The 15,753-nt window shown below is 45.4% G+C and overlaps 1 protein-coding gene across 1 annotated transcript; it reads left to right on the top strand.

The window, feature by feature from the left end:
- The first annotated feature begins 393 nt into the window (after positions 1–393).
- Positions 394–11,809, top strand: LOC144326641 (uncharacterized). The gene is given in 3 exon segments (XM_077923264.1): positions 394–667; positions 9,530–10,412; positions 10,414–11,809. Coding segments are annotated over 3 exon segments (1,758 nt in total). The 5' UTR covers positions 394–408; the 3' UTR covers positions 11,030–11,809.
- Positions 11,810–15,753: the final 3,944 nt, after the last annotated feature.

Here is a 15,753-nt window from a genome sequence, read left to right as displayed (position 1 = left end):
AGAGAAAAACTGGATTTGAAATGACCAAACCACAAGATGAGAAGTCTCCCTACCAAATGAGGGAAGGGGGAGGCATGGGGGCGGCTTTTGAAGTCTCCCTGCTGGCGAGGGAATTCCAGAGCAAGGGCGCCTCTCTCTGTCTGGAGTCCCTCCCTGCCTCTGAGTCCAGTTGGGGGGGGGGCTGGTGTTTGAAGCTGGGCTTGGCTGTTGGGGGGCGAAGCTCAGCAATGCAGCAGTTGCTCTGCATGCAGAAGGACCCCGCTTGAGTGCTTGGCATGCAGAAGGAGGACCAGAAGGAGATCCTCCCCCTCCCTAAAAAAATCCTGGTGGGTGAATCTAGCCCAACTCCCCCCTCCCCTCTGGAGTCCCCCTCCCTGCCGCCAGTTGGGGGGCGGGGGCCGGGTCCCCATGGAGCCCCCACAGGCAGCGCCGCCCCGTCTCCTTCCCCTCCGGACACAGGGAGGGGCTGCTCTTGGAGATGTAGCTCTAGGGGCAAGCGCGTCTGAAAAGGAGCCGGAAGTGGCGCTGCCAAACGCGCCGGAAGTTTCCAGCCGGAAAAGGAGGAGGGGCGTCGCTGAAGAGCCCCCCCCCCCCGTCGCCGTCGCCCTTTCTATTGCCGACAAGGAGAGCGGGCTAATCCGGAGCCAGGGAGGCGGAGGACCAAGAGGTAAAGGGGGAGAGGAGGGGGGGATAAGAGGGGGAGGGAGGACGAAGAGACCCCCCCCGAAGGAAAGCGCCCTCCCTGGGGCCCGTCGACAGGGGCCCCGATCCAGGCCCCGACCCAGGGGGGAAGGGGGGACCCAACACCTGCAGGGATCTACACCTTGCAAGATCTCCTGGGCAGCAGCAGCACCGCCAGACCCCCCTTTCTCTTTCCTGGGGGGCCAAGAGATGCTCAGCTGCCCTGGCGGGAAGGGGAAGGAGGACCCCAAACAGGGCTGGGGGTGGGGCTGAGGCCCCCCATTCTCCCGGCTTCCCCCTGGCATTTATTGTCATTTATCCGTTTCAGACCCCTAAGTAGTAGCAGCTGCCAGGACATTCTCCTGTTCGCCTCTATACAGTTCCAGCCTTATTTCAGACATTGCGGTAGATTCCAATCAGGGTGGGTTTGATATAAATCAAATTGATTTCAATCACAATTTACGGTAAATCACTAGTCAGCATGATTCTGTTTAAATCAAAAATTTCTGATTTGGTTACACTGTTAGAAATACATAGACAGATTATTATGAAATCATTCTGAGGTTTAATAAGTTAACTGTGTATATTTGGACAACAGTTCTGCTGTAATTTATTGGAAGGAGAAAAATAATCATTTCCTTAATTACAACTTGAACAATTTATTTAGCTAAAACAATAATATTATAGCATGTTGGTAAACATTTTTAAAAAAAACAACAACCAAGCAGACTGAGTTTTAGCGCACAAGAAAAACTCAGAACTTAAGCATTTCACCACCTCCACTACCAGCCACCCCTTTGGATTGGCTTCTGCATCCAGGTGCCTATTCTGTACAGTTAAGTGTTAGTGCGGTTGTTGGAACCCAGTGGGATTGGGAAGAGGTTGCCAGCCCTGAAGAGCCTTCAGCACTTGCCTAAAGTCTGACTTGCACAATTATTACACAAAGACCCAAAGATGTGTGGAGTATTCTGCTCACAAGGTTGCACTTTTCATTTTTACTGCTTCACACTTAGCTACTTGTGCAAATCTCTTTCGCTGCAAACCATCTGTTCATTGAACCTCTTAGAACTTAGAATTTAAGGGGTTGATTCTGTATATAAATCTGCAAAGGAACAATGGGATTAAGGTTCCCCAAATATATTTTGGGGAATAAATTCACACTTTTGAGAATGGCAAAAACAAGCATCTGTGACAATATCTTCTCATTAGAAAAACTTCCCCAAATAATCTTACAGAAACCTCTGGAAGAGCATGACATTGTGAATGGATTAATGGAATTCGTTTACCAAAAAAAATAAATTTTGCATATAAAGCCTCATGCTAGATAATTAAATAATTAAATTATTTCCTGATGAATAGCCTTTGGACTATAATGTAATTAAGTATAAAACTATCTTTAGGTAGATTTTTTCCTCTAAAAGCATTTTATTTATTTTTAAAATTCTGATTAAAATAAAAAAATCCCTTTTAAAAAAAAATCATCGATTGTATCCACCCTGATTGCAATCTTTAGCTGCTGATAACATGGCAACGTTTAGCAGGTCATATTGTGAGGTTTAGCTGGTGAGAACACTGCAACTGTTAGCTGACGAGTTATCACGATATTTAAAATCGGATATTTCCTAGGCCTTATACACATTGGATTTGCGATATAACGTCAGCTCAAATATTAGGAAACAGTTAGCACATTAACATCAAGCCCAGCTCTAATTATGACCTAAATTTCTGGCCCAGTGTATCATTGCAGATTTTACCAGTTTTATTTTGCTTCCCATTCTAATAGTATCTCATACATTTTGGAAAGTTGTTTTTAAAAATTGTTCAGTAGTACCTAAGAGACCAACTAAGTTTGTTCTGGGGATAAGCTTTCGTGTGCATGCACACTTCTTCAGATTGGACAGTTTTCTACCTGAAATTTGGGGAACATTTTCTCTTTCCTCTCAATAATATCTCTTTCAAACTGTGAAATTTCAGTCCAAAAACCTCTCCCTTTATCTTGTCCAAACAAGATGATTTGATGGTATTGAAACCAATCCGCCACCACACCTCCCACCTCATCCTGTTTATTCAGTTTTATTTTTTCTTCCGAAAAATCTCTGTAAGTTGCCCATTGCTTCTTCCGTATTGCATTTTTTTAAAAGCTGTTGCTTTTGTGGGTTGGAGCCAAAGAGGTGTTTTTCTTTCCAGCAGATTATTATATTTATCCCATACTGTAAAAAGGATTTTCTGAATAACCTGATTCATAGAGCTCTTGTGTGTTTTAGTTTTATCCTGCCATAAATAAGCGTGCCAACCAAACATAGTCTTACGACCTTTGTTATAAGGAAAACCTGCTCCTTTCCCCTTATGGGGTATCGAAGAGCCCATATAGTCCTTAAGTGGGTTCCATATTGGTAGGAGAAAATAACAGAGGCCAACCAGAGTATACTGAGAAGCAAAGCGGCTAGTAAGCCTGATCTTTATTACCCTATTGCAACAGTGTCCCCCCCATCACCACAACCAGGAGGGAGGTGTGCAAGGCCTTATATAGTCTTTTCAAATTGCCCCCCCAAGACCACCCCCCCAATATCATACAGAAGGAGACTGTCTACAGCAGGAATACATCACAGCAGAAAACCTGTCCTCAAGGATACCTGTTAATGGTCACTAACTGCATTACCTGGGCAGCCTGGCCATTCTTTTGTGATGGTAAATACTTTAGTTCCTGAATCCAGGTCACAGGCTCACCCTGTTCATCCCTCCTTAAGGCAGTATTTGTAAGCACAAAGACAATGGGAAGGCTTCCATTTGCCTCCTTTACTGCAGAGGAATATTTGAGTACGTTTCTGAGCACCATTCAAAGTGTTGGTGCTGACCTTTCAAGCCCTAAACGGCCTCAGTCCTGTATACCTGAAGGAGCGTCTCCACCTCCATCGTTCAACCTGGACACTGAGATCCAGCGCCGAGGGCCTTCTGGCGGTTCCCTCATTGCGAGAAGTGAGGTTACAGGGAACCAGACAGAGGGCCTTCTGGGTAGTGCCGCCCTCCCTGTGGAATGCCCTCCCATCAGATGTCAAGGAATTAAGCAGGTATCCCATTTTTAAAATACATCTGAAGGCAGCCCTGTTTAGGGAGTTTTTAATATTTAATGCTGTATTGTTTTTAATACTCGATTGGGAGCCACCCAGAGTGGCTGGGGAAACTCAGCCAGATGGGCAGGGTATAAATAATACTTATTACTACTACTACTACTACTACTACTATTATAGGTCTGTGGTGCTCAATGTTTAGGCATAGTAAATATTAGGATTTAATTAGAACTTGTGTGTTATAGCAGGGATAGGTTATAAGATGGTCTCGGTGTATTTTAGAAAGGGAGTGATGTAAAGGATTTTTTGTGTTTGATCCGTGTTTCTGTGTAAATACTGTGAGTCAGACTGAGAATGTCATCAGGGCGATAAAGGAAAGGGTGCACCTGCTTCTGAGCATCAGAAATGAGCGTGGAAAGAGTTAATATCATTAACCTACCGGAATCGGCCCCCTCACTTTGTAACAAGCAGCTGTAGGTCTTTTGGGATTTAATATCGGCTCATGAAAAGTTGGGCACATGACCCAGAAATCTGCCTGGCTCCCTCCGTCTGAAGGCGGAGATATGCAGCACACGCCATAGTCGAATTTGGCTGGACTTGCCATGGGAACGCAGAAGGGGCAAGCAAGGAAGGGGGAGATGGCCAAAGAAACCTGCTCTCACACAAGTGCCCCCCCTGCCAATTCCGTAACATTAGCAAATCCCAAGTTCAAACTCCAGCCCCTATTTAAAAGAGGCCCCCGTAATTTCGACACTGGACTGCCCTTTAGGGTTGCCGTAAGTTACTCTTCCAAGTCCCAAAAGCGCGCAGCAACTCCGGTCTATTTTGCAGGGCTGTTGTAACGGGGACACCCTACGCCACCGCCCAGGGTAGCCCAAACTGACGTATAACCAATTGTTGTTGTTGTTGTTGTTGTTTTCCACGGTGAGACTCCAAGGTCTTCTGTGTCATGTTTCCTGTGCAGTGGATGCTTGGGTTGCGTGCAGAAGGCACATTCCCAACCTGCAGTGCCATGTCTGTGCATGTGCGGGTTGCAATTCGGTGCTTCTGCACATGCGCAAAGCGTGATTTAGTGGTTCTGCACATGTGCAAGGGCTGAAACCCGGAAGTAACCTGTTCTGGTACTTCCGGATTCCGTGCGGTGCCAAACCCGAAAACACACAACTCAAAGCATCTGTAACCCGAGGTATGACTGTCTTTTGGAAAGCAGCAGGAAGGCTGTTCTCAGGGCCTGCTCCACCTTGAGGGAAACTGAGGCAGCCCCCTCAGGCAGGAGGTGCAGGGAGGGGCAAGGAGGGGACGGAGCTAAGTCCCATTTGGCCTGCCCTGATTTAACCCTCTATCCCAGGCATAGGCACCTGTCAGGAAACTGCCATCGGAGCCAGGAGTGGAGGCAAGGCTCCCAAGCGATGCCGGAGAAGGGCCCAGCAGGGAGAGAGGGGACTCATCGGCAGGGAAAGGAAATCAGTGCGACACCAGGGAGAAAGGCGGGCAGAGGCGGGCTTCAGAGAGATGGCTCCAGGACTCTTCGCCAGAGACCAGCAGGGAGAACACGGGTCCTCCGCTGCCCACATCCACCCTGCGCAGAAGACTTCCGCGCAGGGAGGCTAGGCGGAGACTATCCGTCAAGGAATTTTTATGTTGGAAGAAGTTCAGGAAACGCCCACTGACGGATTCTGCCAGTGACTGAGACAGCCGCGAAGTCAGGACTGTCCGGCCAGGGAAAGGTTTATCCAGGCAACCTTGCCAAGAGTGGCGGCAACTTACGCACGAGCAACCATCAATTTCCATTACAGCACCCTAAGGTCCATGGGCCGGAAGTTTGGAAAAACTTTAAAAAGTATAAGAACTCACATTAGGTAGTGAAAAAATAGTAATTTAAACAAAATGCTTATAAAAAATAAGATAATTACTTAACATTTAGCTTCTGTTACACATTATATCCACATAAGTCAATATATACAGTTGTGCCCGCTCAAGACGAATGCCTCGCAAGACGGAAAACCCGCTAGACGAAAGGGTTTTCCGTTTTGGAGGTGCTTCGCAAAACGAATTTCCTATGGGCTTGCTTCGCAAGACGAAAATGTCTTGCGAGTTCCTGCAGGGTTTTTTTCCTTTCCCCCCCTTTTCCCCAAGCCGCTAAGCCGCTTATCAGCTGATCCGCTAAGCCGCTTAACAGCTGATCCGCTAAGCCGCTTATCAGCTAAGCCGCTAATAGCGCTAATCCGCTAATGGGCTTGCTTCGCAAGACGAAAAAAATGCAAGACGAAGAGACTCGCGGAACGGATTCTTTTCGTCTTGCGAGGCACCACTGTAAGTATATAAAGTATAAAGAGATGTGCCCTTTGGGAAATTTGGTTTTGGCAACCGCAAAACAACATCCTTCAAATCAACACTTGCAATAGGGAAGACAAACATACAAGATCCTGGTTTTTTCCTGAGATATGACACTTGTTTAGAGATTATTGTACACTAAGCAGGGCACTTTAATACATATCAATGCGTCCCATGTCTTAGTGTATCAAAGTGCCCCAATTGACATTTTCAAAAAACTAACAATTGTTAATAAAGCCACTGAACTTATTTGAAAATCATGTGTAATCCTGATTACTGAGTGGAATAACTTACCTTTGGTATTTTTATTTATTTATTTTTTTAAATAATATTTATTAGAGTTTCAAATAATACAAAAAACAAAGCAAAAAAGAAAAAAGATTCAACCTTTACAATCCAAATTTTCAATAACTTTCTTTCCACAACTTCCCCTCACCTCCCCTTCTTGTATTCCATGTCCAAATATTTATCCAACAAGTTCTTATCCCTAAATTCTTAACCTTAATTTGCTATTATATTCAATTCAATTTGTATATCAACTTTTAACTTATATACAACAATCATTTATGCTTAGAAACTTTTTCTAAGATCGACCCAGTTTCCCTTCCACGAATTCCCCATTTTTATACTAGTTACAACACCAAATTTAAAAAAAAGAATAGGAAAAAATCAAACACCCTTTGGATTTCCAAACCCCACCCTCCCTTTTACCTTTGGTATTTTTAAATCTTAACTAAATGACGTAAAAAAGTGTTGGAACACTTTTACATTTCACATAATTTTCAGTTGGTCATGCTAAAAACACACCTACTCTCTTCAAACGCCAACGGCTAACTGGCGGCCAGCGCAGTCGCAACTGTTCTACTCACACATGTATAGGCACATTTGGGTGATGTCGTAGGACAAATAACATTTCTCGATATTGAAATATTGTTGGTGTGTCAATGTCCCCCTTGCGTCAATGTGCCCCACCTCCCCCATTCAGCATTTTCAGAGGAGGGGGAAGAAGAGGAAAGTGTGTCCCACCAGATAAGACTCCCATCCTCCCTGGCCATGGGCCATCCTTGCTTGGGCAGGTGGTACTTTGAGTCCAACCACATCTGGAGGGCCAGAGATGCCTCAACTCAGCATAGAAGGTTCCTCTAGGGCTCAGTGTTACTTGGGAGTTGGTGGAACTGGATCTTAAGGGTTCTTGAGACAATTGTTCAGGGATTATGATTGGTATCCAGACCCTAACACTATAAAGCCAAGGTGTCTCCACTGAGCAGTTTATCAACCCTGCTGGCCGCTGGGGAAGACCTTCAGAAGGAAATGGTTTACCCCCAAAGTTGCTTCCTTCCTTTCTCTGCTGCTGCTGCCCACACTAAAGGAATGTCTGGATGAAATCCCAGGGATGTCTGGCTCCTATGTCCAGTTGATATTCTAGAAAAAAGTGTGGCTAAGATTCTGAGTCACAGTCGTGGCTGAGAAATACAGCCAGGGAATCTGAAACTGATTTGAAGATTGATTTCTTTACACAGTATTGTTGTTGTCATCAGTATGCAGATGACACCCAGCTCTACCTCTCCTTTAAATCAGAATCAGTGAAGGCGGTGAAGGTCCTGTGTGAGTGCCTGGAGGCGGTTGGAGGATGGATGGCGGCTAACAGATTAGGTTGAATCCTGACAAGACAGAAGTACTGTTTTTGGGGGACAGGGAGCGGGTTGGTGTGGGGGATTCCCTGGTCTTGAATGGGGTAACTGTGCCCCTGAAGGACCAGGTGCGCAGCCTGGGAGTCATTTTGGACTCACAGCTGTCCATGGAGGCACAGGTTAACTCTGTGTCCAGGGCAGCTGTCTACAAGCTCCACCTGGTACACAGTCTAAGACCCTACCTGCCCGCAAACTATCTCGCCAGAGTGGTGCATGCTCTAGTTATCTCACGCTTGGACTACTGCAACACACTCTACGTGGGGCTACCTTTGAAGGTGACCCGGAAACTGCAATTAATCCAGAATGCGGCAGCTTGACTGGTGACTGGGAGTGGCCGCCGGGACCACATAACACCGGTTCTGAGAGATCTGCATTGGCTCCCCGTACGTTTCCGAGCACGATTCAAAGTGTTGGTGCTGACCTTTAAAGCCCTAAATGGCCTCGGTCCTGTATACCTGAAGGAGCGTCTCCACCCCCATCGTTCAGCCCGGACACTGAGATCCAGCGCCGAGGGCCTTCTGGCGGTTCCCTCATTGCGAGAAGTGTGGCTACAGGGAACCAGACAGAGGGCCTTCTCGGTAGTGGCGCCCACCCTGTGGAACGCCCTCCCATCAGATGTCAAAGAAATAAATAATTACCTGACATTCAGAAGACATCTTAAGGCAGCCCTGTTCAGGGAAGTTTTTAATATGTAATGCTGTACTGTTTTTAACACTGATTGGGAGCCACCCAGAGTGGCTGGGGAAACTCAGCCAAATGGGCGGGGTATAAATAATAAATTGTTATTGTTGTTGTTGTTGTTGTTATATTACATTCAGGTGGACACACCACTGGTTTTATCTTCTTTCTATTTTCCACACTCAGTGTTATTCACCTTTAATACTCACCTATTTCCAGTGTCACACATATTTTTATCTTGTGATCTTCAGATGAAGAGAGGTATACAAATATAATAAATAAATGCCAGTTGGAGCAGAGCTAGAATATCCAGAAGCCCTTGGCCACCCAGGGCAAAGGAGGAAGAACAGTGAGAGAGGCCTGGACAGGGAATCTCCGCTAAGATAGGCCAGTGTCAGGAGGCGGGTGCGAGACGCGGTGGCATATAATTATTATAAATCATAATTGGGGTGGGTGTCTCAATCTGGCCTTCCCAGCAGTCAGGCTCCAGCTGCTTTCCTTCTGCATCTCCAGCTCTCTCCATTCAAGAATGCAAGGCTGAGAGATGGAGGTCCAACCCCAAGAACATTCTCCAACTGAGCACTCCTTCAACCGACCACAAGCACCAAGCCTTGTCACTAGACTTATATATGGGTCTCCCAAAATGGTCACTATGCACCTCCTGAGGCCAAAGGGACTTTGCAAGTGATTAATAAAGATATAGAGGTCGAAGGGGACAAAATGTGGCCCAAGGGGTGGAGGATTATAGTGCAGCGGATGAAGAACTTCATGATGAATTTAGGACCCTGATGAATATTGGCCAGGTTCATGGAACATAGAGCAGCTCCCTTTCCTGTGATAAACCACTTTTTATAAAACGTAAAGCCCACAGTTCAACCGTATTCTAAGATAATGCTGATTCATTAACAATAATTAAGGGTTATGAAAGGCTGATGATGCATTACCATTATTTAACATTATTTCATTTGCCTATGCTAAAAAATTGGAACATAAGGAGGACAGGAGAGAATTTACAAGACGTTAAAATAAGAGCAGTTGCTAATTGATGTGTGTAATATTCCTTTGTTCTCTTCCTAGGTTTCCTTTCCCCCCGCTCCTCCCTGTTGAAAGAAGACAATGGAGAAGGCAGTCAAAATTCTGGAGGGCCATGTCCAATGGGAATAACAAAGAAACCATATAAATTCATGGAATGTGAAAAGAGAGAGGAGAAACAATTTGAAAGTATGGAGTGTGGGAAGAGTTTCATTGACAGTGGAACACTTGGAAAACATCAACGGACTCACACAGGAGAGAAACCATTTAAATGCATGGAGTGTGGAAAAAGCTTTGGTTGGAGTTCAAACCTTCGTATACATAAACACACTCACACAGGGGAGAAACCATATAAATGTAAGGAGTGTGGAAAGAGCTTCAGTCAGATTGGACACCTTAGAAACCATCAACGAACCCACACAGGAGAAAAACCGTATAAATGTATGGAGTGTGGAAAGAGCTTCACCGATAGTGGATCATTTAGAAAACATCAACAGACACACACGGGTGAGAAACCATTCAAATGCATGGAATGTGTAAAGAGCTTCAGTCAGAGTAGACACCTTAGAATCCATCAACGGATTCACACAGGGGAGAAACCATTTAAATGCATGGAATGTGGAAAGAGTTTTATTGAGAAAAGAGACCTGAGAACCCATTATCAAACTCACACTGGGGAGAAACCATTTAAATGTATGCTGTGTGAGAAGAGCTTCACTGTTAGTAGAACACTTAGAATCCATTATCGAACTCACACAGGGGAAAAACCATTTGAATGTATGGAGTGTGGAAAGAGCTTCACTTCTGATGGAGCTGTAAGAAGACATCAATGGACTCACACAGGAGAGAAACCATTTAAATGCATGGAATGTGGAAAGAGCTTTATTGATGGTACAGCACTTAATATCCATCATCAAACTCACACGGGAAAAACCATTTGAATGTATGGATTGTGGAAAAAGCTACACTTGTAGTGGAACACTTAGAATCCATCAACGGATTCACACAGGGGAGAAACCATATAAATGTATGGAGTGTGGAAAGAGCTTCAGTTGTAGTGGAGCAGTAAGAAGACATCAATGGACTCACTCAGGGGAGAAACCATTAAAATGCATGGAATGTGGAAAGAGTTTTATTGAGAAAAGAGACCTGAGAACCCATTATCAAACTCACACTGGGGAGAAACCATTTAAATGCACTGAGTGCGGAAAGAGCTTCAATCGCAGTGGAACACTTAGAAAACATCAATGGACTCACACAGGGGAGAAACCATTTAAATGCATGGAATGTGGAAAGAGCTTTATTGATGGTACAGCACTTAGTATCCATCATCAAACTCACACAGGGGAAAAACCATTTGAATGTATGGATTGTGGAAAAAGCTTCACTTGTAGTGGAACACTTAGAATCCATCAACGGACTCACACAGGGGGAAAACCATTTGAATGTGTGGAGTGTGGAAAGAGCTTCACTTCTAATGGAGCAGTAAGAAGACATCAATGGACTCACTCAGGGGAAAAACCATTAAAATGCATGGAGAGTTGAAAGAGTTTTATTGAGAGTAGAGAGCTGAGAGCCCATTATCAAACTCACACTGGGGAGAAACCATTTAAATGTATGGAGAGTTGAAAGAGTTTCTTTCAGAGTGGAACCCTAATTTCACACACAGGAAACTTAGACGACATCAACAGACTATTTGTTTGTCGGGGACAAGCAAATAATTGTATGGAGTGTGGAAAGAGCTTCAATAGAAGTGGAAACCTTGGCAAACACCAGCAAACTCAGAGGGAAAACCACTTACGTATATGGAGCGTACGTAGAGCTTCAGTCCTGATGTTCCTACAAAACATCAATGGACTCGCAAGGACAATCCACAAACTAAAAAATCATAGTTTGAATGGAAGGAGTGTGGGAAGTGCTTCAATTGCTTTATATATAGATAATTTTATTAATACTGCATATAACTTTTTTTTACAAATTGCATTCAAAAATGGAAGCATTCACTTCCGGGTTCTTGGCGTTTGAAAGCCCCAAACATTCGACTTCCAAAGCGTTCTACAACCGAGATTCCACTGAGTATCCAGCAATTGTGTGTTGTCCAACGATATCCATTCTTTTAACCAACACAAAGAGGATGCTTCATGGTAGAAAATCTAGCAATGCGAAGCCACCTCTATTTTTAGTATCTATCAAAATTTTATACTTTATTCTTGGTGTTTTCCCCCTGCCAGAGTAATCATGAAATATCTCTTTGCCATTCGTTAAAGAAGCTTGTATTATTTATTATTGGTATCATTTAGAATAAAAACAGTATCTTAGGTAAAACATTTCTCTTTATGGTTAAAATCCTTCGTAAAAGTGAAAGTTTCATCCTCATATTTCCAAATGTTTTTTTACATCTTTTGATACTCTAACGTAATTGGAATATGTTGTCATTCAGTGTTTTTCAAATAAACCCTTATTTAGTCTCCATCTATACAATGAACTCTTTTCACCCCTCATTATCATCCATTTTGAGTTTTGATCTGATATACCGTATTTTTCTCTCTATAACACGCAGATTTTTTTCTCCTAAAAGGGAAGGGGAAATGTCTGTGCGTGTTATTGAGCAAGTGTGTGGTCCCTGGAGCCGACTAGGGCAAGCGCAGCAACAAAAATCAGTCAAAAATCAAATCGCGTGTCGGAGAAGGGAAACCTGAAAAGAGGAAGTTGCTGCTTTCCAGCATTCTGCCTCAGGGTCTTACTGCCCACTCGCTTGTGTTTCGTTGCTGTGTTTGCTCAAACGGAACAAAGAGCAGGCAAATCCCCTTCCCTCCAGGCAAGCAGAGGGGAAAGCATAGCGTCCTTCCTTCTAATTCCTCTCCCTGCTCCTCACAGGCAGCCAGAAAACATGCAGGTGGGAGAGAGAGAGGGCTGGCTTGGGTGGGGTGGGGGGACTTTTGCCCTTCTTTCTTTCCTCCCTCCCGTTAAATCTCTCTCCTGCATTCTTATGCTCCTTGTCCCTTCTGTGTTTTTCCTTCCCTCCCCTCTTAAAATGCAGTTACAAAGCATGGATCCTCAGGATCTTTGCATTGAGTCACCCCAAATTCACCATCAGATCACATGTCTGTGGCCACAGCATGAAGCACAAAAATGATACATCCACTGTTTCATTCAGAATGCCCCCCCCCCCTTGTTTTCCTCCTCTAAAAACGATGTGCGTGTTATGGTCAGGTGCGTGTTATAGAGCGAAAAATACGGTAGTTCTTGGCTGGATCTCTACAGTCTTTAATCCTGTAGGCAGTTCCTTCAATATCCAGATCATGTTTCTTCTTCCCGCAGAATCCTTTGAATCAGAAGAACATGTTTACTCTTGTTCTAATGGGGGTCTGAATCTCCAAGCATCTGGGTTGGCAAACTAAGGCCCGTGGGCCGGATCAGGCGCAATTGCCTTCTAGATCTGGCCTGCGGATGGTCCAGGAAGCGCGCATGGATTGCCAGCACACACGTTCTTTCCCTCTCCCTCACACGGCAGCGCTTTTCTTCTCAGGGACGAGCAATCTTGTCCCACACCGGGTGCCATCAACGGGGGGAGTCGGCTCACCCGCCTGCCTGCCTCAGAAGGGTGGCTCTGTGAAGGGGGTGTGACGCTGGCTGCCAGCTGCTGCTGAGGTTACCTCTTGCTGCTCCTCCCTCTCCCTCAGTCCGCCCTTCCTTCCTTTTCTGTGCCCCTTCTCCGTGCCGCTTCCTCACGCGCTTTCTTCGTCACCCCCTCCCTCCTTCATTCCTCCCATGGCGTTCAGGCGGTTTGTTGCAGCGGCCGCAGCTGCCGCTTGCGGGTTGGGAAGCAGCAGCAGTTGGTGGGTAAAAGCTCTGGCAACGCCCCGGTTCCCCTGCCTCTGTCCTTGGCTCCGCCGGGGCTGCTGCTTCTGTCTTCACCGGCCAACACAGCCTCCTGCCCTGCCCTGGCACCTGGCTGGAGAAGCCCAACTGCAGCTATTGGGACGACAACTGGGACAGGTAAAGCCAAACATCTTCAGGCCTCTTTGCGGGCGGGCCAAAATCGCTCATCTCCCCCCGAAATATAGTACGGCCCCCAACAAGGTCTAAGGGACAGTGGACAGGCCTCCTGCTGAAAAAGTTTGCTGACCCCTGATCTAGTAGATCCATTGTTGTAACCATATCAAAAAAGTATTTGGTATTTTGCTTTCTTCTGAGATACTTTCCCTCAGTGTTCTGTCATAGTCCAGTGATCCTACTCCATTAAATTCTCCCATAATAATTATATTTCTGTTATAAACCTCAGACATACTTTCCTCCAGTAGTTGGAAGAAATCTCATGCGAAAAGTGGCTCTGCATCTGAAAGTCCCAGTCCCAAATCTTAATCCTGCCACCCTAAGATATTATAAGCAAGCCCCACATTCCTCTTTCCACCTGCAATAGGGAGGTTAGAACGACACTTAATACCCTGCAGGGATCATAAGAGCCAGAATTGCTTAAAATTGCAGGGAGAGAGAGAAATACTGGATTTGAAATGACCAAACCACAAGATGAAAAGTCTCCATACTAAATGAGGGAAGGGGGAGGCATGGGGGGGGGGCTTTTGAAGTCTCCCTGCTGGCAAGGGAATTCCAGAGCAAGGGCGCCTCTGTCTGTCTGGAATCCCTCACTGCCTCATCTCCAGCAGGAAGGGGGGGATTTCCAGACTGATACCCTTCACTCTTAGGGGGAGGTGCTGGGGCCTGGGCAGCTGGATGGATGGATGGACATCAGCCTGCAGAAACGCACCCCCCTTCCTTTCACAGGACTGTTGTGGTGTTGCATGTGTGTGACAAGGCAATACTCGAGAACAGTTCCCACCAACCAACATTACATCATTCCTCCACTGCCCACAAGAGGGCGATCTTTCCTCTACACATGGTAGAATCCTAGAATTGCAGAGTTGGAAGGGACCACGAGGGTCATCTAGTCCAGCCCCCTGCAATGCAGGAATATTTTGCCCAAAGTGGGGCTCAAACCCCCGACCCATAGATTCAGAGTCTCATGCTCTACCGACTGAGCTCTAAAAGGGAGTTTCAGTTCAAGCGGAGCCCAGAATAATTAGGGTTGCCATATTTCAAAAAGTAAAAACCAGGACAAGCCCAAAATTCCAGTGCTTTTTTTTTTTAGACAAGGCCCCAAATAAATGCCAAAAAAGCCCATGATTTTTTGATTGACTTGTCTTAAATTCAGGACAAAGTGCCATCTTTTGGAAATTCCGCCTTTGAAATCTTTTGCTAGTCTTTCTGTTGAATGGGGGGGGGGGTTTCAATCTGTCCAGTCCCCACACAAAAGAATAAATGGAAATGTATCAAAAAGGGCAGCATTTGGAAAGCACCCTGGTTGCAAACCACTCTGGGTCCTTTGGCCTCCTGCTAGCAGAACTGCCTGAACTGCTGGCTCCACACATGGGAGCAGAGTAGGACTTACTTCCGAGTAAGCAGGCATCGGATGGAAAATTGGGTATCAATAAGGCTTTTGGCCATGAATTTATACCTACAGCTAAAACAAAAAATGAAGAAAGACATTCAGTTAGAATTACCCCCAAAACCCCAAAAACTATTTGTGAATCCCCCACCCCCAGCCAGACCTCAAAGCCTTGCCTCAAGCATTTTTAAAACTGCATTTCCTCTAAGACAAAAAGCATTAGCTAAGCATATTCCTCTTGCTGTAAGTAAAAGACTGCAACAAAGGGAGGGAACAGAGTCCATTATTTTCTCAGAGCCTTTGGCCTTGCTAAAACCAGATTGCAACTTACTTTCTGTCCGGGAGCCATGCCAAAGCACGAGAATGAAACATAACTGGAACAATCTGAAACCCCCTGGTTTCTCACCCCCTTTCCTGGGAAGAGTTCTAAAGTGGTCCCAAGACAGGAACTTTCTGTTCATGCTCAGGAGACACATGGGAGAAGAAAGGGGAGGGAACTGGAAGGGGATATATGAGGAGATTCCACCCCTCCCATATCCAAGAATCTCCTGATGAGTCTGGTGATTTTCCAGAGAGGAGGGGCGGTGTTCTGCTCTCTACTTATTCTGCTCCAGCACCACATCAAAGAGTCAGTCAGTCATTGTGTCGGAGAGAGAGAGACTGAGTGTTAGAGATTGTGTGTAGAGATAAGGTTGCTGCTAAGAGCAGCTGCAGACACTCAGTGCGGTTTAGCATTCTTTATGCTTAGACCTCATTTAGCTCTGTATATAGTTGTATAATAGTTATAGATAGCATAAAGAAGATATTCTATAGAGCTGCTCTC

Source organism: Podarcis muralis, chromosome 2 (assembly GCF_964188315.1).
Source record: "Podarcis muralis chromosome 2, rPodMur119.hap1.1, whole genome shotgun sequence".
Taxonomy (NCBI): domain Eukaryota; kingdom Metazoa; phylum Chordata; class Lepidosauria; order Squamata; family Lacertidae; genus Podarcis; species Podarcis muralis.
This window is presented reverse-complemented; position numbering and strand designations above follow the sequence as displayed.